Source organism: Citrus sinensis, chromosome 2, assembly GCF_022201045.2.
Source record: "Citrus sinensis cultivar Valencia sweet orange chromosome 2, DVS_A1.0, whole genome shotgun sequence".
Lineage (NCBI taxonomy): Eukaryota > Viridiplantae > Streptophyta > Magnoliopsida > Sapindales > Rutaceae > Citrus > Citrus sinensis.
Genome location: NC_068557.1, coordinates 12,241,427 through 12,269,344, shown reverse-complemented (window position 1 = coordinate 12,269,344; position 27,918 = coordinate 12,241,427). Strand labels below are relative to the sequence as shown.

At 32.2% G+C, this 27,918-nt stretch overlaps 2 protein-coding genes and 1 non-coding gene across 3 annotated transcripts; all 3 read left to right on the top strand.

Annotated features, from left to right (window-relative positions):
* The first annotated feature begins 3,110 nt into the window (after positions 1-3,110).
* Positions 3,111-5,819, top strand: LOC102631432 ((-)-germacrene D synthase-like). Its single transcript, XM_006469826.4, has 6 exons — positions 3,111-3,383; positions 4,019-4,394; positions 4,501-4,719; positions 4,820-4,958; positions 5,056-5,304; positions 5,401-5,819. The coding sequence occupies exons 1-6, from the start codon at positions 3,161-3,163 to the stop codon at positions 5,695-5,697; spliced, it is 1,503 nt and encodes a 500-aa protein (XP_006469889.2). The 5' UTR covers positions 3,111-3,160; the 3' UTR covers positions 5,698-5,819.
* Positions 5,820-13,164: 7,345 nt separating this feature from the next.
* On the top strand, positions 13,165-13,653 carry LOC112497228 (uncharacterized). Its single transcript, XM_025095011.1, has one exon. It carries the CDS (start codon positions 13,165-13,167, stop codon positions 13,651-13,653), a length of 489 nt encoding a protein of 162 aa, XP_024950779.1.
* A 13,340-nt stretch (positions 13,654-26,993) lies between these two features.
* On the top strand, positions 26,994-27,100 carry LOC112497406 (small nucleolar RNA R71). Its single transcript, XR_003064202.1, has one exon. It is a non-coding gene; the product is annotated as a small nucleolar RNA R71 (small nucleolar RNA).
* The last annotated feature ends 818 nt before the right edge of the window (positions 27,101-27,918 follow it).

The window sequence follows — 27,918 nt, the reverse complement described above, 5'->3', positions numbered from 1 at the left end:
AATAGCTTTTATGAAGATTGGAACATTTCTATACATTTTATAAATACAACAAAACTTTATTACATGCATTTAATAAGAACAATATTAATAATTGTAGTAAGGATGATAGTGATAATTGGTGGTGGTAATAGTAATAATATTAAATTTATACACACACACGTGTGCGCAAAATGAGTTGAGCTTTAAGCCCAACTGAATTGTTTAGGACAACAGTTACAAACAAGGCCTAAAAATCTGGCTAAAAAATGAAATGTCAATTACACTACTAAACCACATAGTTTAATAGCATTACACAACAAAAATAATGAAACCTAATTTATGCCCCTTACAAAATATTTTGAAATGGGGGAAAGAGATTTTGGTTGGGTTTTAGGGATTTTACTTTTACTATTGTATTTTTGTATTTTAAACTTTGAACACATTACCTATACCTTGACTCCATAGGTCTAGTGGTTTGTGATCCAAACATCAAAATTTTGAATTTCAAAGTCTTAAGTTCGAGTTGGGACATTTACAAATTATAATGATATTTTTTTAACCTTTGATACTTTAATGTTACTATTTTTGATGTTTAATTTATTGACATACTAATATCAATAATTCGTAATATCTATTTGTTAAAAGAAAAAAATGGCGCATATGTACAAAATTATTTACACTATTTACAAAGTATCAAAAAATAAAGTGTTAATAAAGCTTATTTTTGCAGTAATGCTAACTAATTATTTGCTTGTTGTTTGATGTCATCTTCAGTTCTTTTTTTTTTTTAGTCTAAATGGTAGGGAAGGGATGTTTGCATTTATTCATTTAACTAGTTGTCTTTTAAATATTCATAAAATCTGAATTTAATCCAAAGTTATTAGTTTGATCCAAATCCGAATTAATATGAAATAATCATTTGATTTGTAGTTAATCGGATTAGATTTAAGTTTTGGATTACATTCAAATGGCTTTTATCCCAATCCAAAAATCTGAAACTCGGTCTAAATGATTTGAATTCAATCTGAATCTGTTTTCTTAAAATAACACTTCAATTGTTGTATAATTTAGTTTATAAACTTTATAAATATATTATTATTTTTTATTTATTAATAAAATTAAAGTAATACTATATTAAAAGTTTATATATATCACAATATTTTATAAAATTATTTTTCATACCATAAAAAGTCAATTATTATTTAATATTTAATACCCTTGTTCGCACATCAGCGAACACGAATTTTGACATTAGAGACTGGCAAGTTAGGTTAACTCAAATTCAAGGCTAGCAATCTGCCACAAGGTCCAAATACGCAACCATTTTTTTCGCCGGTTCGAATCCTAAAAAATTTAAACATTGGCAAGTACAACGTTTCAAATCACCACTAAATTGGGTCAAAGATAAAAAATTTAAAGCTAATGCTAAGTTACATGCAAATTTAAACATTGGCAAGTACAACATTTCAAATCACCACTAAATTCCGTCAAAGAGAAACATCAATAAATTATTGTTGTCAGTGGATCCGAAGCCTCCATGCATTCAAACTCTATCAACGAGAAATTTTAAAATATATCAGAGATATTATGTCAATTATATAATAATTAAATAATATTATGATATGTGTATATTTATTTTAAAAAACTATCATATAAGTGGTGGTTATATTAAATTCAATTACACATTTTATGCATACATCAATTGACTGTAATAAATCAGACGTATTCTAAAATTTCTCTAAAAATAGATATTACATTCATTGGGAGTTAATTTTCCACCCTTACGTGAATTGCGGTGCTAATATCGAAATATTTGTTCCGCAATCAACACTAAAACAATGAATATTTTAATTGATCCTTTTTTCTCTTAAAAAATACTATTCAGCTATTTACAATCAGTATTAACGTAATTTTAATTGAATTTATAAAATAGATAAATTTTTATCTAGCCATCAGAGTTCTTTTTTTCCTTTTTTTTTTAAATGTTTATGAGATACTCCAAAAAGGTTATGTACCTGTAGAGACTCTATTCAACACTAATTGGGTAACTCTCGATGAACCTTATCAATAGGACAAATCAATGTCACTGGTGAACTGCAATTCAGAATGGATAAAAATTCAAAAGTAATGACAATTACATGACACATCAGGAGGGTTATGATGTATTTTAAAACTTTGGGGGCGGGGACCGCGGGGTGAATGTTTACAATTTGCCAAACAAGAGTGGGGTCATTTCCCTTTTTTGTGAAGGTTTTTATTCTTAATAATCAATTTGTCAATCACAATTTTTTTTCCAATCTTTGTTGGATTAGGTTTCATTTTTGGAATCAAATTATTAAATTCATACACCGATCCATCAAAGTATCCAAGATACGTCTAAATAGAGTTATTCCAAATATTTAAAAAAAATTCAAATATTTTTAACGTGAAAATAATGGTAATTATTGCGACTACTGTGTCTTCTCTCAGCCAAGCCTATAAAATGCGGAAGCATGAAGGCACTAAAGACACCAGCAAGCTTTAGCAACCCTTTTTTCTCAAGACTCAAAAGCCTTCAGAAGCAATAGAAATTAAATGTCTTTAGAAGTTTCAGCCTCTTCTGCTAAAGTCATCCAAAATTCTGGGAAAGATTCTACTCGTCGCTCTGCAAATTTTCGTCCAAGTATTTGGGGGGATCATTTCCTTCAATATACTTGTGACTATCAGGTAAAATGTTTATTCAGAAATTATATTCCCCCTACCATTATATTCGCCCCTGTATCGGTACTTATGATTCTCTAGTAGTATTGCTCTAACAACCTTTTTTTTTCTTTCTAATAAATATATATACAGGATGTGCCAATCAATTAAAGGAGTTATTGATACTATAACAACATAGTAATAGGATCAATAATGATAGAGATATAAATAATTTTGTACAAATATGTATGTAAAAACTGGTGTGTCATAAAGAGATTGGCTGAAAAGTAATAATAATTATTTTTTTCAATTATGTGGTCTCATAATAGTTTTATACAACCAATCTCCTTTGTTAGTTTGGGTCGAGACGTCGGATAATATCCACATAGTCTAAAATGTTTCCATTCCCTGATATTAGCTTCGTTTCTTCAAATTTCCATCTCGTTAGGAAACCGATGATCGAAGTCTAAAGCATCTAGAGCTGAAGAAAGAAATTAGAAGAATGCTAAAAGCTCTTAACAAGACTTCACATACACTTGAATTGATAGATGCAATTCAGCGGTTAGGAGTGTCTTACCATTTTGAAAGTGAGATCGATGAAATCTTGGGAAAGATGCACGAGGCTTACCGAGAGTGTGATCTTTGGGATAATGAAAATGATAAGCTCTATTATATCTCTCTTCAGTTTCGATTGTTCAGACAAAATGGCTATAGAATTTCCTCTGGTATGTATTTTTCTCATTGTTCCTCTTCTTAAATGTCTAGTAAAAACCCTTTCATCTTCACTCATGTCCAAGTCATAGGAGCAAGAGAAACTCAACTTGTAGCTCTTGTACATGTGTTATGTCAGTTTCACTTGCTTTTCCTTTAATTTCGTGAAGTAACAGAAGTTATGTATGGAAATCAATTCATAACGAATAAAAACTCTTGGAGAAGTTATAGAACATGCATTGCTATATCTTCTAGTTAGAAATACATCCAAGCTATCGTCTCATTTGAGCTGCCGCTCGGTGAAGCTTAGTGCTTCTGACTATCTTTTCTACTTTTATAATTTACGTAAAGAGCTGTCTACATTCCCCAACCCCCCCCCCCCCCCCCCCAAAAAAAAAACTAAAAATATGTTTCTACTACGATGGATACAAGCAGTTTTGTCCAACCAATAAAACTCAAGCATTTGCTTATCTTGATTTGGACATAATCAGAAACCAATAGAGAAAACTGAAAGAAAGACATGGAAAAGCAATTCAAAAAATTCTTATTAATTGTCATTGCTATAAAAAGAATGTTTGTATAAAATGGTAAAAATGAAATTCAAAAACAGAAATCATTTGATGCACTAATCTTTCAAATGGGGTAGCAGATGTGTTCAATACGTTCAAAGGCAGCGATGGGAAATTTACGGCATCTCTTGCAAAAGATGTTCGAGGAATGTTAAGCTTGTATGAAGCTACGCATCTCAGGGTTCATGAAGAAAATATACTAGATGAAGCGCTTGCTTTCACCACTAGTCACCTAGAGTCAATAGCGACTCATCAAATCAGGTCCCCACTTGCTGAACAAGTCAAACATGCCTTAGTTCAGCCTATCCACAAGGGCTTACAAAGGCTTGAGGCAAGAGAGTACATTCCTATCTATCATGAAGAACCTTCCCACAATGAAGCTCTGTTAACCTTTGCAAAGTTAGATTTTAACAAATTGCAAAAGCTTCACCAGAAGGAACTCGGTGATATTTCAAGGTAAATAACTAAGCTCTAAAAATTATTTCAATTCCACTCTGAGTAAATTTAATTAAGCTTTCCTATTTTGAAGGAATATTAATTTCTAAATGGTTGTCTCATTTAGGTGGTGGAAAGAATTAGACTTTACGCATAAGCTACCTTTCATAAGAGATAGAGTTGCAGAGGGCTACTTTTGGGCAATAGGAGCATATTTCGAGCCCCAACATTCATTTGCTAGAAGACTATTTACGAAAGTGATTACTTTGATTTCTGTTATTGATGACATCTATGATGTGTATGGGAAAATTGAAGAACTTGAGCTTTTTACTTCAGCTATTGAAAGGTTTGAATCGCTCATATTTAATTTGAGATCTCATGCTCAAGATTTGGTATATTTTGGTTAAATTCCGGTTATTGATATGGGCTAGCAATTTCTTTCCCAGGTGGGATATTAATGCAATAGATCAACTTCCTGAGTATATGAAACTGTGTTATGGGGCCCTTATTGATGTTTACAGTGAAGCAGAGAAAGATTTGGCCTCTCAAGGAAAGTTATATCGACTCCATTATGCAAAAGAAGCGGTAAGTACTCCTCAATTTTTCATTAAAAATTGATATCAGGCATAAATTCATTCTTAATTGCTACAACGATCTGATATATTTGGTTTCTCATGACCAGATGAAGAATCTTGTTAAGCATTACTTATTTGAAGCCAAATGGTGTCATCAGAGTTATGTACCGACAGTGGATGAGTACATGGCAGTTGCATTGGTTACCTCTGCCAGCCTAATGTTGTCAACCATATCTTTTGTTGGCATGGGAGACATTGTAACTAAAGAATCTTTTGAATGGTTATTCAGCAATCCTAGATCTATTAGGGCTTCTTCTGTAGTTAACAGACTCATGAATGACATAATGTCACACAAGGTAAACATATAATATATATCGTGCCAATGCCGCCATTAATATAATTTCTCTTCAACCAAAATATATTTATACATTTGTTTTTGTTTTTGCATATAGTTTGAGCAAAGCAGAGGGCACGTTGCCTCAAGCGTTGAGTGTTACATTAAACAATATGAAGCAACAGAAGAGGAAGCATACAATGAGCTCCGGAAACAAGTTTCAAATGCATGGAAGGATATAAATGAGGATTGCCTACGACCAACTGTTGTGCCAATGCCACTCCTTATGCGAATTCTCAATCTTACGAGGGATGCAGATGTCACTTACAAGTATGACGATGGCTACACTTTTGCCGAAGTGCTGAAAGATTTTATTGCTTCTTTGTTTATTAATCCTGTGCCGATATCAGCATGATATTAAGCTTATGTTTCTCAAAACCCTGCTGCTAAATAATCAATCCCTTGCCGTTTGAGCTTGGATGCTTTTAAAAAATAAGTTGAAGGGTGGTGATCCCCCGTTGTAATCAGACTGCACTTAGATAGACAAGTTTTAATAAAGTTTTTGTAGTTTTTATTTAATTTAAATAATCTTGCAGTTTGCACGATTAAGAAATTAAGTCATAGGAAGATATTGTTATTATTATTGTTGTTAATTATTGCTTTTTTAATTCTGACATGATTATTGTTTTCCATTCTGGTATGATATTTGAATCCCGTATCAACTTTAATTATTATCTCTTCAAAAATCATTTAGATTTTCTTATATCTCATTCCATTCCTATATACATGAGAATCACAATTAATAGCTCAATACAGGTACGAAACAATTCTTTTGTTCCATAGTCTTGAGGCTATTTACAATTAGGCAAGCAAGAATTCCTAGCCAATTATTTTAATATGGACAGTAATTTTAGGAGATAAAAAAAAAATTAGGATTTAGCTATTGAGAAATTAGGAAGGATTTAATTGATCGATCATGCAATTTTATTAGTCAATTTTATATTTTGGAAACTGATTGGAGTTTACTATAAGTTACCTTTAAAATGACTGTTATTTCCGTTTAAAAAATAAATAAATAAATTGATGCTAGGGACTGATGGTAGCTCAGGCTAGACATGTGGGCTGATATTCACCTATTACAATATAATATGTAAAAAGCAAAAAAAAAATTGGTGAGAGATGGAGACGTGTGAACTGGTGAGGCCCAATTACATCCATTCGCTATTTCTCCCTTAGCCATCTTTTTATTTAGTTACTTTTGAGCGGTACTCTTTTAGTTTCAGAGACTTAAAGGCCCTGTTTGGTATTATTTTTGAATTTGTATTTTTTAAGAATAAAAATAAAAATAAAAATAATATTTTATAGTTACTATATTTTAAATTTAAATATGCGTCTGATATCATTTTTTGTATCCTATATTTTAAAAATAAAAACAATAATATGCGTTTGGAAGATACTATTGAAAATAATAAAAATAAAGAATATGTGTTCGGTAATACATTTTTAAAAATAATTTTTACTAAAATATTTAACTAATACATACACAAACATACCATGCACATTAAGCAACTCTACCTAATCAGTAACTTTTTGTTCTTTTTTTAACAATTGTTAGTTTGCCCAAAAATTGTTAATTTTAAAATTTTTAAAAATTGATATAAAATGTTAATTGGTATCAATATTATTATTAGGTATAAATTTATTATTAATATAATGTTAATTATATGATTTATATATGTGTCATCATCATTATGTACTGCCAACAAATAATAAGAAATGTAATGGTCAATCTCAATCCATGTGAAAATGACGGATGAATCCATAATTTTTTTTTTGTTTTGTTCGTCCAATTAAATGCAAAATCGACGGCATGCTTCGAGCAATCATTCAAAACGAAAAATAGATTCGATCGGTTAAGCAGAAAATGAAATTAAGCCCTCCCTAAAGCAGAGCAGAGATGCAGCAGCAACGGCCGCAGCACCACCAGTCAAGACGGAGCCGAGATGCAGCAGCACCAATCAATCCTCAACAGACATGCAGCAGTATCAGTCGATCCACCATGGCCGAAGCAGAGCAAAGATGCGCCACCACCACCACCACTAGTCGAGATGGAGCTGAGACGCAGTAGCTGATTTTGGTTGGAGAACTGTCACGGAGAGAAAGAGAGTTGTGGATGAGAGAGATGAGAGAGAGATGTGTATATTGATCGGGTTTTGTTTTGCAATTTATTCTAAAATTTGGTTTGTGATTCACTGAGAACGTGTTTCTCAGTTTTATAACTGTAAATGCTAATCTGAATTATTTGTTTTACAGTTTATTTTTTTAATTCAGCGGACCGAACGGGTATTACATTTAAACTCCAAAAACGAAAATGAAAATAAGCCCTTCAAAATGATACCGAATGGGCCCTTAGGGACTGCTCTTTTTTTCTTTTTTCTGACTTAATATTTAATTCACATCATTTTAATCAGTTAATCATTAAATTTATTTTTTAATTTAATGAAAAAAATTTCAGTCATTAAATTATTAACCCAATTTCTTTTAACATTTTATTTAATTTAGAACATCTAAATGACATCATTAAAAGATTTTTTTCCAGAATATCCTATCTGATTAATTAATTTTCATCCTTACCAGATAATTAATTTTCATCCTTACCTAAATAAAATTTAATAATTAACATTGTTAATCTTCTCTATAACTTGTGGTAATCAATATCGTGGTAAACTATTATTATTTTTATCTTTTCATTGTCTTCAAATTAGTATTATTAATCTTTATAATTTTTTTGAATATTTTTATATAAAACATTATAAATAACAATAAAAGTGATTAAAATATACTGATTTAGATTATTAAAGGATTGTATTCAATTGAACATTATTATTTAATAATAATGTATTATCTTATTTATATTTATTAAGATGCCTATTGTTTGTTTAATCTTTATAATTTGTAAGGGTACAAATGTAAAATATTAGATTTCAGATTTTTTTAAGTTAAAAAAATAATTTAATACTTATTTTTAGCTATTTAGATAAAAAAAAAACATGTCATCCAGATTTACACATTCAGTTTTATTTAAAATTCAAACTAATTGAGGTCTATTTGGATTTTAGGAAAAAAAAAGTAAAATTTATAAAAATAACCATAAAACTTTTCAGTTTTTTAAATTTGACCCCTCAAACTTTTTCTTATCATAACTAATTGAATACTAGTTTTTTGAACCAAATAGCCCTCATTACTTTCAACAAATTTGCAAACAATGCCACTCATACAAATTCGAGATTTTATTTAACACTCTCAATAAACCTCAACACTCTTAACACTCTCAACAAATCTCATCACTTTCAGCATAACAGAAAATATAAAATCACCAATTGGAGACCATCTTAAAAGTTAAAGTATGTTTTTACACTATAGGTTTTTAATGTATTAAGTTTAGGGTTTAGATTCGAAATTGATGTGGGTTTTGTTGTAAATGTTATTATTTTTCATTCATAAAATAATATGATTTGTTAAAGTACTTAGATTTAAGTTGAGAGATAAAAAAAAAATTATTGAAAACAATAGAAATTCAAGGTAAGAATGAAACCCAGGTTATGTGCGACCAGCTAAATTATGTGTGACAGGTTGGGCAAGAGGTGCCTGTCACACATAAGTACCATTGTATTATGTGTGACAGGCACCTGTCTCCCAACCTATCGCTCATAATTCGGCTTGTTGCACATAATCATAGTATGTGCAATGATACTTTTCGGAAGCTATAACTTAGGCTACACATGTCTATTTTGGGTATATATTTTATTGTTTCGAAGCTTGCGGCGAGACGAATCAAACCCAAACTTTTTTTTTTAGCTATTCTATTCCATGGTCAAACTAAAAATTTATTTGAATTTATGTGCGACAAGCACTTGCCGCACATAAAGTTGCCTGTTGTACATAATCACAGTTTGTGTGACATTTATGTAAAATGTGTTGTATATTCACTTTATCATGTTTTGTATTGTGTAACAATATTTATATTTTTTTTAATATTTTTTAGACCTAATGGATTTACTTGTGCTTCAATTGTGTTGCGACAGTTGGTAGGAGAATTATTAAAAAAAATATGGTTACACACTACAAAACATAATAAAATGAATATGCGACACATTTTGAATAGATGTCGCACAAACTATGATTCTGCGCGACATGCAACATTATGTGCTACAGGTGTTTGTCACCCTTAAATGAGGTAAAGTTTTTGTTTGACCATAGGGTAGAACGAAATAAAGTTCTGGATTTGATTCGTCTCATTGCAAGCTTCAAAAAAGTATATTATACGCATAAAATGGTCATGTGTAGTCTAAGTTATGATCTCTAAAAATTATTGTCTATGATTATGTGTGACATGTTGAATTATGTGCAACAAACAAGGCAACATGTGCATATCACACATAAATATAGTAGCACTTATGTGCGAAGGCACCTATCGCCCAGCAAGCTTCGAAAGAGTATATTCTACGCCTAAAATGGTCATGTGTAGCCTAAGTTATGACCTCTAAAAAGTATTGTCTATGATTATGTGTGACATGTTGAATTATGTGCAACAAACAAGACAACAGGTGCCTATCACACATAAATACAGTGGTACTTATGTGCGAAGGCACCTATCACCCAGTCTGTCACACATAACCTAGGTTTTGTTTTTAACTCGGAATTCTACTATTTTCAATGATTTTTTTTATTTCTCAACTCAAATCTAAGTACTTTAACAAATCACATTACTTGCAACTGAAAAATAGTAACATTTACAACAAAACTCACATCAATTTTGAATCTAAACCCTAATACATTAAAAATTCATAGTGTAAGAACATATACAAACTTTTAAGATGCTCTCCAATTGATGCATTTTATATCTTTTGTTATACTGAGAGTGATGAGGTTTTTGAGAGTGTTGAGAATGTTAAGGTTTGTTGAGAGTGTTAAGTAAAACCTAGAATTTATAACAGTGGCATTATTTTTAAATTTGTTAAAAGTGATGATGACTATTTGGTCCAAAAAACTAATATTTGGCTAATTATGATAAGAAAAAATTTGAGGGGTTAAATTTGAAAAATAGAAAAAGTTTTAGTTATTTTTGTAAATTTCCCAAAAACAAATGCCACCCTCGACATCCAAAAACATCTAGTTCGCAGGTTAGGCTCCAATATACTGCATCTTATTTAGGGTGTGCTAATTGGTATTTCGACTGGAATCAGAATGTACTAGAATTGGAATAGAGAATAGAAAGTAGAATAAATTATTTATCTTAACTGTAGATGTGAATAGAAATAAGTTGTATTACCATTGCTGTGTTTATTTTGCCTTAGAATTAGAATAAATTGTTGTAAATTACTAAAATGACGTTCATTAATTATTGTTATTATGTATTAATAGTTGTGATTACTATTATTCAAAATAATTATTGTTAAAAATTGTTATTATTGTTGTTGTTGTTTTGGTTATTATTATTATTATTGTTGTTGTTAGAATTACTATTACTATTATTATTATTATTATTATTATTATTATTATTATTATTATTATTATTATTATTAGTAAAATTATTATTGTTTATCATCATCGTCATTATCATTTTCATTATCATTGTCATTAATTAACAATATTATCATCACCACCACCACCACCACATTATTATTATTATTATTATTATTATTATTAACAACAATTAAGAAAGAATAATAAAAATAACAATAATATAATAATATTTTCATTGAGGATAAAGTGAAATTATGAAATTTAGGTGAGTATAAATTAGGGAGTTCAAGGAATGAGAACTTGTTTTCCAACGGCAACGAGAATTAAGTTCCCATTCTTTAATCTCAAAAATATGTGCACTCATATATTTTATTCTCACTCTTACTTTTATTTTAATAAGTAAATACTATCAACCATTCTTATTTTAGATTCTGATTATTAAATTTGAGAAGTAAACGCATCATTAATATAACCATATGCCTGAGCAATTGGAAAAGCAAATTAAGAAGAAAAATGATGAATATAATTAAGGCAAACTTTGTTCGTGCCAAATATAAAATAACTTTAAAAGAATGTCAGATCTTCACTAAATCCATGATGATCCACGACATTAACAATACCCCATTCTACCGTTTTATATTACACTTCATGACTACGGGGTGGTGCTTTTTATACTCTACAAACTACCCATAACATCCTTTGGGGAAAAAAAGTAATAATAATATATAATATATACCTATCGCTTAAACTATGTAAATGCTGACTTAGTATTTTTTAAAGTAAAATATGTGTAACACCTTTGCTATTTACATTAAAAGGTACGTAACATGTGCTATCAAATTTTTGAAAAGATGGGAGAGTTTTTAGATCGGGGAAGGGATGCAAATTCATTTAAGAATCGGTGGGAATAATTTTATTATATAAACACTTTGAATCGATGATACAGTTTGAGCATAAGAGAGGGCATGACGCCTCAGCTGTTGAATGCTACATGAAGCAACATGGTGTGTCTTAAGATAAGGTAATTGATTAAGAGCCCGTTTGGGATTGTGGTAAGGTAGTTGGGCTGTCAAAACCCAGCTACTAAGGTGTTTGGTAACACTTGTAGCAGAGCTTTGACAGCTTAGGAAATTTTTTTTCTCAATTTATATTCCACAACAATAGTTTTTACTCCACAGCAGCTGCAGCTTAAAAGGTATAACACCTCACTCCCAAACATACCCTAAATGAGAGATTTCTCAAGCCAACGGATGTGCCATTTCCCACGCTTGTGAGTATTCTTAATCTTACGTGTTTATACGAATTTCTGTATAATGATGGTGATCGATTCATGTGTTCGTATTTGATGAAAGAACAAATTGCCTTAGCTTGAGCCTGAGCCTGACCCTGTAATGCTTTTAAGACCATTGCAGTTTTTGTTAATTTTATTTCATCACAAATTTGAGCAGTTATAATAAATAGTATCAGCATGAAAGAACAGTCGATCGAAGTTAAAAAGTAATATTAACAGTTTGAAGTAATTTTAGAGTGACCATGATAGGAGGAAAACAATTTCTTTTGAATATTAATTAATGTTGTACCCTTACATCTTAGTTTAAGGTTTTGGGTCTACTGATTAATTTCTCAATGTATGAAGGCCTAAGTTTATTACTTAAGAGTAATGATTTTTTAAGTTTTTAATTTTTTTTTAAATAAAAGATGAGTCAAATTTAAATTACTTTTTTATTCTTTATCTCTGAAATATGAAGCTGGGTGGTTAATTGATTAGCGCGCGCACGCACGCGCACACACACATATATAACTATATATATATATATATATATATATATAGTTATTTTTATTGAACAGGAAAATAGCAGGAGATTATATATAGAAAGTGCATAATAGATCCATAAGTGGGAGAGAATTGAAAAAGTGAATGTTATGTTCCAAATAAGCTTCCACACGAAGCGTAAAATAATTAAACAAAGATTTTATTTGGCAATTCGAATGCATGTGCTAGGCGCGGGAAGAAGACATTTTAATTGTCCTTTTGCTTTTATCTCAAACGAGCGGTTACCTTTCAAATTCTAATAAGGAAACAATATAAAAAAGGTTTGTTTGTAATAAAAAAAAATATAAATAAAAACGGTTTATTCAGTGGGCTTTGTTAAATGGGTGCATGGCCTTAACTTACTATAGGTGGTGAAGAATTAATTTCAATTAGAATCCAACAAGGATTAAGCAAGTCAGTAGCCATATTATAAAAGGAGACAATGAAGAAGCGGAAAGAAGGGAACTAAAAGAAGTTATGGAAGTGTATCAGGCACAGCAGGTTAAATAACGGGAGAGCCATGGAAATACAGTAGAGGGAAAGATGCAGATATGGACTCCACCACCAAACAACAAAGTGAAAGTCAATGTTGATGCAGCAGTCAAAGAAGATAGGAAGAGTGCAGGCTTGGGCGTGGTCATCAGAAATCATCGAGGGCAAGTGTTAGCAGCAGCAGTGAAAAGCATGAATTTCCAGGGGAACATAGCTATAGCAGAAGCTTATGCTATCAAGTGGGGTATGGAGGTAGCCAAGGATCTTAGTCTGTCAAGTGTGATTATAGAGACCGACTGCAAAAATGTGGCTGACTTAGCAAATAAGAAAGTTAGCAACATGACAGAGATTTGGTGGACTATGTCAGACATCCACAAGAGCACACAAGATTTCCAATTGATATCTTTCCAACATGTTCTAAGGAAGTGTAATGGCTTTGCCCATTTTTTAGCTAAAAGAGCTTTGTGTAGCTCAGAATCTGTTATCTGGAGAAACAATTTCCCAGCTGATGTGTTATGTATGGCTGAAAGTTTAGTTTAATGAAAAGTTTACTTTCTTTTCAAAAAAAAAAAAAAAAAAGGAAGATCGCGGAAGACAGATAGGAAGAGGAGCGGCAGCATCAATCCTTCAATTTTTCCATGGCTAACTGTATTTACTTTTGTTCCCTATTTAAGTATGTCTAAATAATTTCCGCCTTTTTTTTCTTTTGATACACAGGGGCTCTATAAAGCGCTAAAGTAAAATAAGAAGGGGATGAGCAACCCCATATATGTCATGAGTAATAAAAGATTCAAAAGATTCTACTCTAAGAGGGGGTAAAAAAAATGAAAACCAAGAGGAAGAGGTAAGGCATAGTTGGCAAGAAAGTCCTTAGCGGAGATTACTCATTTGTAATCACCCTTGTGAATTGTGAAATCACGCTTGATAAGGTCTCTAATGGATCGGAGCAGAGGAGATTACTCATTTGTAGCTTCCAGCGGCTGCTGAACCAGTTGAAACACACAGTGGCTATCAACTTACACCATTACCCTCTAAACCCATGCTTCCACGCTATATTAAGACCATGAAAGAGCCCCCATAACTCAGCTATAGTAACTGAACAGTACCCTATATTGATACCAAACCCAGTGATCCAAGTCCCATTATGGTCGCAAACCAACCTACGAGCGCTAGCCTCACAATTTTTCTTCCGAGCCTCGTGATTATGGTTCTTGATGATCATGGTCTCAGTGCCCTAAATAATTTTTTATTTAATTAATTCCCTACATAGATTGTTTGATGATTATGGTTCTTATTTCACATGTTTGATTGACTAATTATTTTTTCATCTTTAATATCATGTATTCTTAATAGTTAAAAGATTATTTGATTAAATTTAAACTTGGTAAACTAATGATTAATATGATTCTCTTTAATTATTTATTTTTTTAATAAATTAGATACATAGAATGCTTAGAAATTTGATTCTTTATTTTTCAACAGGATACATATAATGTTTAGAAATTCTATCTTAAAGCGAAAAAGATCTTACATTAGATTTAATTACTTAGTCTTGATTATCATATTCATAAAATGACATAAATTAATTTCAAATTGTCATTTTAAAGTCATATGCTCATCACAGGACACATCATAAAAGTTAATTAGAGCATCATAAAAGTTGATTGGAGTTAGAACTATTAAGTTTGGCATAACAACAAGCATCCAAATTTATATCCCTTTATAAAATGTTTTCAAAATATAAACTAAAAATAAAAATAGAGACATAAAAAATGACACTACACCAATGTTTCAGTTAGGCTTTTAAATCAGTTTTTTCCTTATATATATAAAGTGTTTTATTATTTCTGTTGTATAATGCACTAATGCTGTTAAACTGTGCAGTTTTATAGACTAAGCAATATTATATCTTTTGGTGTGGCTTCTAGGCCTTGTTTGTAGCTACTGTCCCGAACAAATATATAAGGCTTAAAGGGCAACACATTCAATATATTTTTGAATTTTTTAATTAAAATTCTCTTGTATTAATATTATCACTATTTCCAACATAATTATATTATCAATATTGTTCTTAATTAGTACATGCATGTAATAAAGTTTTACTGCATATATAAATTTATAGAAATGTTCTAATCTAGGATGCTGGAATTGAGTTTCGGAAACCTATCAAATTGTGCAATTTAAATGAACTATTTTATCACGCTATAAAACCACATGGTTTAATAACTTTCTTAGATTTTCATATACTCAAAGATTCTGGACAAATCCATACTTGCATATGTAAATTAAAATAAATCCACAGATCATGCCTAAGAGAGTTTACCTGCTGTCATCATAATGCACAAATGAAAAGTCATATTGCTTGTCATTGAACACATTATGAAAGTTAATAGTACTTAGAGTCAGAACTACTAAGCTTGGAGCAACAACAACTACATGAACTTATATCCCTTCATAAAATGTTTTTAAGAGATAAACTAAAAATAAGAATAGAGACATAAAAAATGATGCTACATTAGCATTTCAGTTGGGCTTTTAAGTCAATTTTTTTTTTATTTTTAATACATTTTTTATAATGGGCATAAAGTGTTTTATTATTTCTATTGTGTAATACTGTTAAACCGTGCGGTTTTATAGTATAAGCAAAATTTTATCTTTTGGGCTAGGCTTCTAGGCCTTGTTTGTAGCTAATGTCCTAAACAAATAAGGAGGGCTTAAAGCGCAACAGATTCAAGATGTATTTTAGAAGTTTTTAATTAAATTTTTCTTGTATTAATATCATTGCTGTAATCACCACAATTACATTATTAATATTGTTCTTAGTACATGTAAGTAAGAAAGTTTTACAACATACATAAATTTATAGAAACTGTCTAATCCAGCATGCTGGATTTAAGTTCTGCAAAGCTGTTCAAACCTTATTCAAATGAATTAATTTATCATGCTATTAGACCACATAGTTTAATACCTTTCCTAAACTTTCATACACTCAAAGATCTTGCACCAAAGGTGTGCTTACATTTGTAAATTAAATTAATCTAGGGATCCTACATAGGAAATTTTACCTACCATCATCATAATGCACAAATAAAAAGTCATAATCCTGGTCACATGGCACATCTTTAAAGTTATAATACTTAAAATTAGAACTATTAAGCTTGGTGCAGCTACAATCATCCGAATTTATATTCCTTTATAAAATGTTTCTAAAATATAAACTAAAAATCAAAATAGAGACATAAAAAATGATACTATACCAGTGTTTTAATTAGGTTTTTAAAATCAATTTTTTTTAAATTCTAAATGGGCAACCCAAGAAAGGGGTGAATTGGATATTTTAAAAATTATAAGAATAAAATCACAAATAAATATAAATAATGCCTTAATCAATTTGATAAATGTAAATTCAAGCAATAAATTAAAATAAAGAGATAAGAAAGAAGAGAACAAGCATGTGATTTTTACATGGTTCGGCAAATCCTATCTACATCTCTGCTTCCAAGCAACTCGAGTTTGAGAATTTCACCAACTAAACCTTACAACTCAAGGCTTCAAAATGTTTGCAATTACCTTCCTAGGTGTGAATAGACCTTTACAAATTGAGATGAATCACACACCTCTTTCCCAAGTGTTTTCCACACTTACAACCACTTAATTTTTAAAACCTAAATGATGTTTACAAAGATATACACTCTCTTAATTTAATGTAAGCAAATGATAGCTCAAATGAATGTATGTATGTAATATTGAAGCTTAGAGCTTTTTTGAATACTAATAAAGATTGCCAAGATTTTTTAGCGGAAGTATTTTCCTTAGCTATTTATGGATAGTCCAATAAAATTAGCCATTGTTGATTTGTTGGGCATAATCGGTTTATCACTTCCCATTAAACGATTTATCGTTTGCTTATGTGGCACTTACCGTTATGTCTAAAGTTTGAAATTCTTGCTTAAGCAATTTACAGCTTCAAGAAAAACGATTTGCCGCTTGATTCCAAATAGCCATATTGATGAAATTGGTTTGCCACTTGCAGATAACGATTTATTGTTTGAGTCCAGTAAGTCATCTTGATAGAATTAATTTACCATTTCAGCTCTATAGTTTACCCTTTGATTCTAGAGAGCGATCTTGATGCAATTGGTTTGCTGCTTTCTTTTTAGTGGTATGTTGTTTATTTCCAGTAGGTAATTTTACTTTAGTCAACTTATAGTTTGGATTATAGTGGTTTACCGTTTAAGCACAAAAGTGAATCTTTATTTGAAAAGCTTTTATGAAAACACATGTTGGGTGCTTTTTATTGCTATAGGGGTCAATGTGCAAGTATACACAACAAGTAATATACTGATGAGTATTCAGATCATCTCTATAAGAGATTGATGTTATTAGACTTGCTACAGTAATCTTAACAGTGTAGTTTTGTTCTAATTAAAATAAAACAATTTATGAAACTAATGAACTAATTAAACTAAATATGCAATAACTAAAATGCAATAAAGAAAATTCCCACGTCAAATACAAGAATTTAACCAATAGGAATAGAGTAATTGAGTGATTAAATTCACTTAATGGTGTTGACTGTTCCTCTAATTAAAATCTTGTTGCTACAGTATCTACTACAGTACTAGGCAGAATCTCTTATGTATCTTCAGCTGTCGCTTGTTGGATATCTTATAACTAATTGCAACTTAACAATTACCAATTGTTATGCTAACATTAGATATAACATTATGTGTTTGCCGTTCCACTTACCCTACTAGGTGAATCCCTATGTCTAGTTATTTACTAATTTTAGATCAAGCATGACTTTATTCAAATTGAGATTTACTCAACTTGGGAAATTCAATTTAAAACTAAGTATTGTTTTAATTTGATCCACTAAGTCAGACATTTTTTAGGCTCTTTCTTAGGTAGTTTCCACTAAATGGGTGGTCAGCTGAAATAGGGAATTGTAACAAGAAAAATTAAGACAAAATGTTATAGCAAATACAGAGCAATACACATATATCAGTAAAACATCCATTAAGATTATTTATCACTCAATCACAATTAAATTTAGTTCATGATTTGCAATAGATCAGTGAATAAAATTGCTTTAGCCAGCAAATACATCCCCATAAGTAAACATAAAACAAGAAATAAGAAGAAAAACTGAGTTATGCTTGGTCTTTGTGATTTGTCCTCTGTTTTCCTCCTTGAGTCCTCTGTTACAGCCTTCAATCTCTCTCTTAATTTTTGTTTTCTTGTTGTTTTCTTTTTGGTATTCTCTTTGGGTGATGGCTTTCTCTTTTTATTTTCATGCAAGCTCCTTTCATAACTAGGGAGGGATTAGGGCAACCGAAAGTGTGTGGCGTGTATCCTCCATTTTGGAAAACTTCAGATTGCAATTTATTAGTTATTGCGAGTGAAATCCAGTCTGTCAGTGCTCCAGGATTGTTACAACAACAACTACAACATCTTCACTGATCCAGATTTATTTTAACTCATCTGTAGCCAAGTTCTTTCATTATCTCTGCAAATCTGTTGCAGTAGCATTCCATCCCTAAAATTTGAGCTTTTGATCACCTACAATTATGTGCATTATCTAAGCACAAAATAATCTAAAACAACTCAATTTATTAAAAATAAACTCAAATGGATGCTAATGTAAAATGTAACTAAAATACAATAAAAACACATCATTTACTCTCTAAGTTATATTGATTTAAGTCCAAAAGTGTCATGATAACTCTCATTTCATAAAGTTATCGCACCCCCAAATTTAAACCATTACTTGTCTCAAGTAACGATACTAACACTTTAATCACACAATCATGCAACAAACAACTTAGCGCTGGTCATCAAGCTTCTCAGGATTCATGAATCCTCAGAGCACGCTCTTAACCATGCAAAATTGCCATAGCAGTTCCAATTCTGGACTTAGGCCTTACTCTGTCTAAAGTGTGTGTGTGTTTGTCACTTTGCTCAAGTTCTAGAGGTGCTGTAGCATCACACAGACATCACATATAACTTAAGAATAAAACATATGTATATTCATATATGGGGGAGCATAAGTCACAAATAGGTTCAAACTGTGCTACAATAAAATATTCTTTCTTTTTTCTTTTTTTAGCAAATTCTCCTCAATGTGCCACTGATTTTTCTTGTGAATGTTAATCACTTGTAATGATGACAGCCAATTACTTAACCAATGCACATATCACAGTTGTTGTAGCAATGTTATAACATAGGTTTATCTATAGACACCTTTAACTCAAGATTGAACATGGAGCTCATGAACAGACTTGGCTACTCAATATCTTAGATAGAGGATCTTGCTCCTTTTTTTTTCATTCGCTACAGTAATGCTCATAACTTTCGCTATCTCTTTACTTAAGTCTGCATATGGGGTTCATACTCAACCCTGGTTACTCAGTAACTAACCCCTTGGAGCATAATTTATTTCCTATCAAGCACAGTTTACGAGAAATCTAAAAAAACTTTCCCCCCAAATTTGAGATATTTTCTAACCTTTTTGGTCTTCCTAGTTTTGCTACAGCATACTCACAAAACTCAACCAAAGCCTCGGCATAAAGATAGAGTTTCAACCTTCATCTATAAACTATCCCTACTTTGTAGTCATTCATTCCCATATTCAACACTCAATTCATCCCCATAGGGTTTTATAATTTACCAACAACTATTAGATAAATAGAGCTACACACATAATGCGAGCACATGCATTAATAAACACATTACGTCGTAGCATAGCCCGCCCAAACATGAGAGGTGTTGTGTCCTCACAGGCACACAAAATAAAGTAAAGACAAACATGTGTACACTAACAATAAAGAAATACAAAATGAACAATCTAAAATAAGTAAAAGAAAAGAAAAGTTTTAAAAGTTGGAAAATTGTATTGGGCTAGTAGGGGATACTTCCCTGTTGTTGGATGTTCTGTTACAGCTCTTGCTGAAAAAAGTTCACTTCTTCTTAGTTGCACTTCGTAAATGTTCCTTAGGTGAACCTAGTGATGCAGCAGTTGATTGTTCCTTTTTCTGGCTCTGAGTTGGACTGATTGGTGGGGTTCCAGCAGGTTCAGTAGCTTTGGGCTTAGTTTGCTTGTTCTCTTGTGTTCTAGCTCTTCTGGTGTTGCAGCACCTCCAGAAGGTTGTGCTTCTTTACGTTTGTTGAAAACCCTAGGAGCTGTGACAGGAGATTTTGTTAGGGTTTGTTGTGTAGCAGCTTGAGTTGGTGTTACTGCAGCTAGTTCCCTAGTAGTGATACTGGCAATAAGGTCTCTCAGGCTACTTCTTGCTTCTTTTGTTCTAGCAACTCTGTTAATAGCTTCCTTTATGGCTGCATCTACATCCTTTTCCCACTCTGATTCTTACTCTTCTTCAACTAAAATTTTCTCTTTTCCTTTGCTTATGAGAGTCGCCTTTAGAGACCCTGCCTCCCTTTCCTCCTCTTCTGCCTGCTCTTTCTCTTTATCTTCCTCAATTTCCTCTCTTTCCTGCTCTCCATCTTTAGATACTTCTGCTGCTTCAGCATATTATGCTTCATGTTACTCTGGCTGTTGTTCTTCCCCAAACTCTCCTTTAACCTACTCTGCTGCATCAGCATCTTCACTCTCTTCTACTGGAGCAGCTTCCTTAGCTTCTCTAAAATTAAATTGTTGCAGCAACGATTCTAGAAAGTTTGCATCTTTACTCTTCATGTACCAGGCAAATTGGTGCTTTTGTGCTTCAAAATATTGTAAATAGGTTCAAAATCTCTTATTTTCTTCCATATATGCTTGGACACATGCTTTCACTGCTTCACTAAGTTCTTGAAGTATATTCTCGATCCCTGTGGCTTGTTCTACCCTTGCTGTAGTAGGGCGTTCTGGGGTTGTTGCAACTGTAGATTTTCCAACAACTCTCTCAATTATTCTCACGGTAATGGCCCTTTCATTCTTTATTCCTTCATCACTATCTTCAAATTGCACTCCCGAGGCTTCACATATTCCCATGATAAGAAAACGAATTAATAATGTAGTAGATTTTTACTTCTTTACTGCACAATCTCTAATTTCCCTCCCAATGATCTTGCCTACATCTATAACTAAGCCCTTGACTATAGCATACAGAATGATGAGTCTGTCTTGAAAAACTGTGGTAGTGTGGGTAGTTGGCATTAATCGAGATTTCAAAAACTTTTCTCGAACCTTGGTAATAGGTTTCAAATCTATTTTACAAATTACTCGCCCCTCTTTATTAATCCACTCACTACCTGAGACAGTCAAGGTTTTAAAAATTTCTCCCCATTTCTTCACCATCATGTTCTCAGCAAATTGTGTCTATTCACACTCTACAACAGTAGGTAAATCATTGAAGGCATAAATAATTCTAGAGTCTAAAGGGACTTGTACTTATCTTACAAAGATATTGTGTTGATCCTGCTGTAGCAAGCTGGAGTATAATTCTTTTACTACCGGGATGATTGGATCTTGGGGGTGAGAGCAAAATTTTTCCCATTCTCTTCTTGCTACAACATTATAGATGATGTTCATTACTCCCGTTGGTTGCTTTGGGAATATAAAGCCCTTTTCCTCCAAAAGTTTTCATGGTTCTATAAATTCCTCAAATTTATCTTCTGCTCTATAGTTGTGGAAGCGTGAAAGGTCCTTCAATCTAGCAGCTCGTGTTTTAAATTTCGGCATTACTGTAGCAGTTCGAACATAATTGTATTGTGCTGAAAAGAAATATAGAATGTAAAAAGAATTGTAAATATTGTTGAGAATTATCGATGAGGATAGAAAGAGATTTGGTGGAATTGAAAAAGATTCCAGTGAATCCCTAATTTATGGCATTTAAGAAAGTGGAAAAAGGAAAGTAATTAAGAGGATAACATGGAAATATTTTTTTTTAAATTTAAAAGCAAATCTAAATGAAAAAGGAAATGATATATATCACGGTAATTTAAGGGTTGCATAATCTTCCCTTATCTTCAATTCTAATCTGCTGACGCAAGCATGACAACTTTCTAACGGTAAAAATCCAAGACTTGTCAGTGCAATGGTAAAAATTACTGTTGCAGCAATTAGATTCCCCTATTGGTTGAGAACCACTTTCCTACTGCCATGTTGTATATGATGTAGTAGCAATTCCTGCCAGTTTTCTTTGCCCTTTTTTTGAACTTTTTAATTTAAAAACTTGCTGTAATAAAATAAAAGAAAGAAGAGAAATTAATACTCGATTTAAAACGACAAAAATTGTAAATTAAAAGTATGTAAAACTAGACTTAATTTTTAAGGAAAAATTGAAATAACTTCCCTCATTATTGGGTTGCCTCCAAATTAGCGCTTAATTTTAAGTCCTTCAGTTTGACCATCCTTGATTGCTCATGTTGGATCCCTTAAGAATAGGTCCTTCATTGGGTGATTCACAATAATTCCTATGTAATGGTTTACTATATGCCCATTCACCTTGAATTCTTGATCTACTCTTTCATCTTGAATTTAAACAGCCTCATGAGGATATACTTTGATAACTTTGAAAGGTCTTGACTATCTAGATTTCAATTTTCCAAGGAAGAGCTTTAATCTCGAGTTGTAAAGCAAGACTTGATTGCCTAGAATGAGTTCCCTCTGCTGGATTCTTTTGTCATTCCATTGCTTGGTCTTCTCCTTATAAATTCTTGCATTTTCATAGGGGAATAACCTGAACTTCTCTAGCACACAAAGTTGTAATTTTCTTTGCTCCGCTGCAGTAATCATATCCATATTCAGTTGCTTGATTGCCCAATATGCTTTATGATTCAACTCTAATGGCAAGTGACAAGCTTTTCCATAAACAATTTTGTATGGGGACATGCCAAATGGAGTTTCATAGGCTGTTCTATAAGCCCATAAGGAGTCATTTAATCTAAGTAACCAATCCTTTCTATTGGGACTCACAACTTTCTCCAAAATCTTTTTTATCTTCATGTTGGATACCTCTGCATGTTCACTTATTTGTGGATGATATGCTGTAGCAACCTTATGCTTAATTCCATATTTAGCCAATGCTACAGCAAATGTTCCGTTATAAAAATGTGTTCCTTCATCACTAATAATGACTCTTGAAGTGCCAAATCTTGAGAAGATATTCTTTTGAAGGAACTTCACTACTGCCTTGGCATTATTAATTGGTAATGCTACAACTTCTACCCATTTAGAGACTTAGTCCATAGGCACTAGGATGTCTAGATTGCCGAAAAAGTGTGGGAACAATCCCATAAAATCTATCTCCCATACATCAAAGAGTTCTACTTTCAAAATATTAGTGAGTGGCATCTCATGCTTTTGAGAGATGTTCCCTGCCTTTTGACACCTGTCACAACATTTAACAAACTCATAAGCATCTTTAAAAATCTAGTGCCAATAGTAACCTGATTGAAAGACTTTTACTGCTGTCCTGTGCCCTACAAAGTGTCCTCTATATGTTGCAGCATGACAAGACTGTAGGATGTCTGAAATTTCTTCATCTGGTACACATCTTTTGATCACATGGTCTAAACACATCTTGTACAAGTAAGGCTCATCCCACTGATAATTTTTTACATCATTAGGAAATCTCTTTTTTTGCTCGTAGCTTAAATCGAGTGGTAATAATCCACTCACTAAATAATTAGCAAAATCTGCATACCATAAAAATCTTGACTGCTGCAGCATCCGAGTTGCTGGCAGCATTAACAATTGCTCATCAGGAAACAACTGCCAGCAACTCTTGCCTTTCATTTTCCCTAGCATTGTTCTAACAGAATGGTCACTAGTATTACATATTAATTCAAAAGGCATACTTCAATCTGGTGCTATAATAATTGGTGCTGTAACAAGAGCTTCTTCAACTCAATAAAAGATTTTAAACAATTCTCATCAAAATTGAAAAGTCTGTCATGTTCCAACAACATGCATAAGGAATTAGTTATTTTTGAAAAGTCTTTAATGAACGTTCTATAGCACCTAACATGTCATAAAAAACTCCTAATGCCCTTTATTGAAGTAGGTGGTGGAAGTTTATCAATTACCTCTATTTTTACATTGTCCACCTCTATTCCCTTTCTAAAGATTATATGGCTTATGATTATCCCTTTTTGTACCATAAAATGACACTTTTCCTAATTTAACACTAAATTAGTCTCCTCACATCTTCTAAGCACATTTTGTAAGTTATGTAAATAGTTATCATATGATTCCCAAAAAACTAAAAAATTATCTATGAATACCTCAAGTGTTTGCTCTATTATATTTGGAAAAATAGACATCATACACCTCTGGAAAGTTGCTGGAGCATTACATAGGCCAAATGGCATCTTTCAGAAGGCAAAGGTTCTATAAGGACAAGTGAATGTTGCCTTTTCCTGATCCTTTGGTGCTATAACAATCTGATTGTAGCCTGAGTATCCATCCAAAAAGTAATAATATTCTTTTCTAGCAAGTCTATCAACATCTGATCTGTGAAAGGTAATAGGAAGTGGTCATTCCTTTTGGCTTTATTTAGCTTCCTATAATCCTTGCAAACTCTCCATCCAGTTACTATTCTCGTGGGAATGAGCTCATTCTTTTCATTTGCTACAACTGTTACTTTACCTTTCTTTAGAACACATTATATTGGACTTACCCATGAGCTATTTGATATTGGGTAAATAATTTCAGGATCAAGCCACTTTATGATTTCTTTATTTAGGACTTCTTTAATGATGGGATTCAATCTTCTCTGTTGCTCTATAGAGTTGCTGTAGCAATCTTCCAATAGAATCTTGTGCATGCATATGGAAGGGCTGATTCCTCTGATATCTGCCATGGTCTATCCAATAACCTTCTTGTATCTCCCCAATACATTCACTAAGCTCTTCTCTTCATTTGCATTCAAAGAAGATGAAATGATTACAGGAAGGGTATTATTGTCACCAAGATAAACATATTAATGTAAAGGTAAAATCTTTAATTCTAAAATAAGAGGTGACTCAATAGAAGGAACAAAATGTTTTACTTCCCTATTTGAGAGGTCTAGAGATTCAAAGTGTCTGTCTGTTCTAAGGGATTGCTTCTTTCCTAGCCATGCTATGTCAGTTGCTTCGAGTTCTTCTTTTTCAAGTTCTTCAAATTTTACAGCTTTGACTTCTTTATTTCTGCAACAACTATTTACTCGTTCTACTACAACAAAATTCTTAATGATAAAATTGCAGCCTTAAACCTCATCAAGACTCTTCATAGCATCCAGCACATTAAATGTAACTTGTTGATCATTAACCCATATAGTCAATTCTTCTTTTTTCACATTAATTAAAGTCTTTTCTGTAGCTAAGAAAGGTCTTAATAGAATGATTGTCACTTCTTTATCTCCCTCAAAGTCCAACATTATGAAATCCATTGGAAAAATAAATTTATCCACCTTCACCAATACATCTTCAATCTTTCCTTCTGGATAAGCGTAAGATTTGTCAGCAGGTTGTAAAATCATTATTGTTGGCCCAACTTCCTAACTCTGAATTGCTTGAACGCTGGTAAAGGTATAAGATTGATGCTAGCCCCTAGATCACAAAATGTCTTACCGTTGTATTTAGTTTCTATGAAGCATGGAATTATGAAGCTCCTTGAATCTTTCAACTTCTAAGGGATTTTGTTCTGAAGTATATGGTTGCATTCTTATGTTAGAGCAATTTTTTCAAACTCTCCAAGCCTCTTTTTCCTTGCTAGAACATATTTCAAGAACTTCATATAATTTGGCATTTGTTCAAGCACTTCTACAAAAGGAATGTTGATATAAAGCTGCTTCAACACTTCTAAGAACTTACTAAATTACTTGTCTTACTTTTGCTTCTGGAATCTTTGTGGAAATGGTGGTGGGTGCTTAGACTGTTGTGCTGTAGCAGGTTGCACAAACTGTTTCTCTTTTGTCATGTTCTGGAATGATGTGGATAGTACTGTAGCATCTTCTTCCATAATTACTGAATTATTATTCTCTACAGATGTTGTAACTTAGTTGTCCTCACCAGTGTGGTGAAAAGTAGGAGGTTGTAGTTCCTTTTCAACTTGAGTTTCTTTTTGGGTTAGAGTGGGTTCAATTCTTCTCTTTGGTAATCCAACTAGAATATGAACATCCTTTTCCAGATCTTAAATTAACCACCTTGTAATGTTTCTTTCCTTCTCTTCTTGGATCCTCTATATTGCTGGGTAAACTGCCCTGAGGTCTGTTGTTTAAAGCTGTAGTAAGTTGTCCAATATGATTTTCTAAATTTCTTAATAACACGGTTGGACTCTGAAAAACTGCTTTTTTTTTCACAATGTACTCTTTAATCAATGGTTCAAGAGAATTGAGTTGATCATTGTTGGTTATCTTTGCCCTTGATTTTGGTAGTGAAATTCGGATGGTTGAGCAAGCCTGTTTTATCCACTAGTTGCTACAGCATTATGATTCTGGTTGCTCTATGAGAAGTTTAGGTGCTATCTCCATCAATGGTTGTAAGTGTTTGAATATGGTTATTCTGGTTCTATCTGTTGAAATTGCCCACATAGTTAACTGAGATTGGATTTCCAGAACAATTGTCAAATAAGTGCCCTTCTCCATCATAAACACAGGAGACCTTAGTAATCTGGTTAACAATTGCTGGAGCAGTAATCATAGCCTTCACCATATTTGTTTATGAGGTGACTTAAATTGATGATGTTGTCAGGGCATCTACATTATGACTCCTACTATTCCTCTTATTGTAACTTGCCTAGTAGATGGCCACTGATAATTATTGTTGGCTATCCTCTCCAAAATTTCATTAGTCTCATTGTAAGACTTAGATAATAAGGTCCAATTTGCTGAAACGTCCACCATTAATCTAGTGCTCGGGTTAAGATGTAGCTTTCCAACTGTATACAATAAGGAATGCCACGATGAGGACATCTCCTGAGTAACTCTTAAAAACCTTCTGATGCATCATATAAGCTCTCATTTTCAAGTTGATGGAAAGATGTGATCGCGTTCCTCAATTTTGCATTCTTGGTCAGTGGAAAGTATTTCATCAAAAATTTGTCAGCCAAGTCATTCCATGTGGTAATGCAGTTAGGTGGTAGAGAATTCAACAATGATCTTTCTCAATCCCTTAAAGAAAATGGGAAAAGTTTGAGCCTCAATTGTAACACCCTAAATCTAACACGTGCAGAGCACATAAAGAATAAGGTTACTTACAAATCTTAATCCTTACTCATTAATTCCAAACTGAAATACCTCAAATTCTTATTCAAATAAATCCACAAATTCATACGTTTAACACTAAATAATCTCTTTCGAAACATAAAAATAACAAAAGTCTCAAAACTCAAAATAACAAGTTTATAACAGAAATATACTAAAAAAAAACATGAGTCTATTTCTTAGCTTATTCAAATAGCAAAAAGGAAATGTAATCTCTAACTCCAAGCTAAACACACCTCTTGAAAAGAACTTAATATGCAAAAAGTAATGACGAGGGGTGAGCCGTCAACTCAGTAAGTAAAACCATTCCTAACAAACTAGGTCTATTGATACAAAAAATATTGCAAGCCTTCTTTTATTTAAAACATATATTATAATTCATAAATTTCATAAATCAACATATTTCAATAAGATGACATAAATTCATGGTAATTCAGAATATCAAAAGAATAATCAATTATGAAAGCAAATTGTAAAACGCATACACATAAAGCATATAGTTAGCTTATGTAACATAGTGTCACCTATAGTCCCGGTGACCCAGCCAGAAACAGAATCAGCATATTGTGTGCACACTCAAAACAAAAACCTAGTACTGGTCCAGAACATACATATC

Excerpts from the sequence above, each read along its gene's own strand:
- LOC112497228 (XM_025095011.1), top strand. The coding sequence starts at position 13,165 with ATGCAGATATGGACTCCACCACCAAACAACAAAGTGAAAGTCAATGTT.
- LOC102631432 (XM_006469826.4), top strand. The coding sequence starts at position 3,161 with ATGCTAAAAGCTCTTAACAAGACTTCACATACACTTGAATTGATAGAT. Across the intron at positions 4,395-4,500 it reads GAACTCGGTGATATTTCAAG|GTGGTGGAAAGAATTAGACT; the intron begins GTAAATAACTAA and ends TGTCTCATTTAG. Across the intron at positions 4,959-5,055 it reads TCCATTATGCAAAAGAAGCG|ATGAAGAATCTTGTTAAGCA; the intron begins GTAAGTACTCCT and ends TCTCATGACCAG.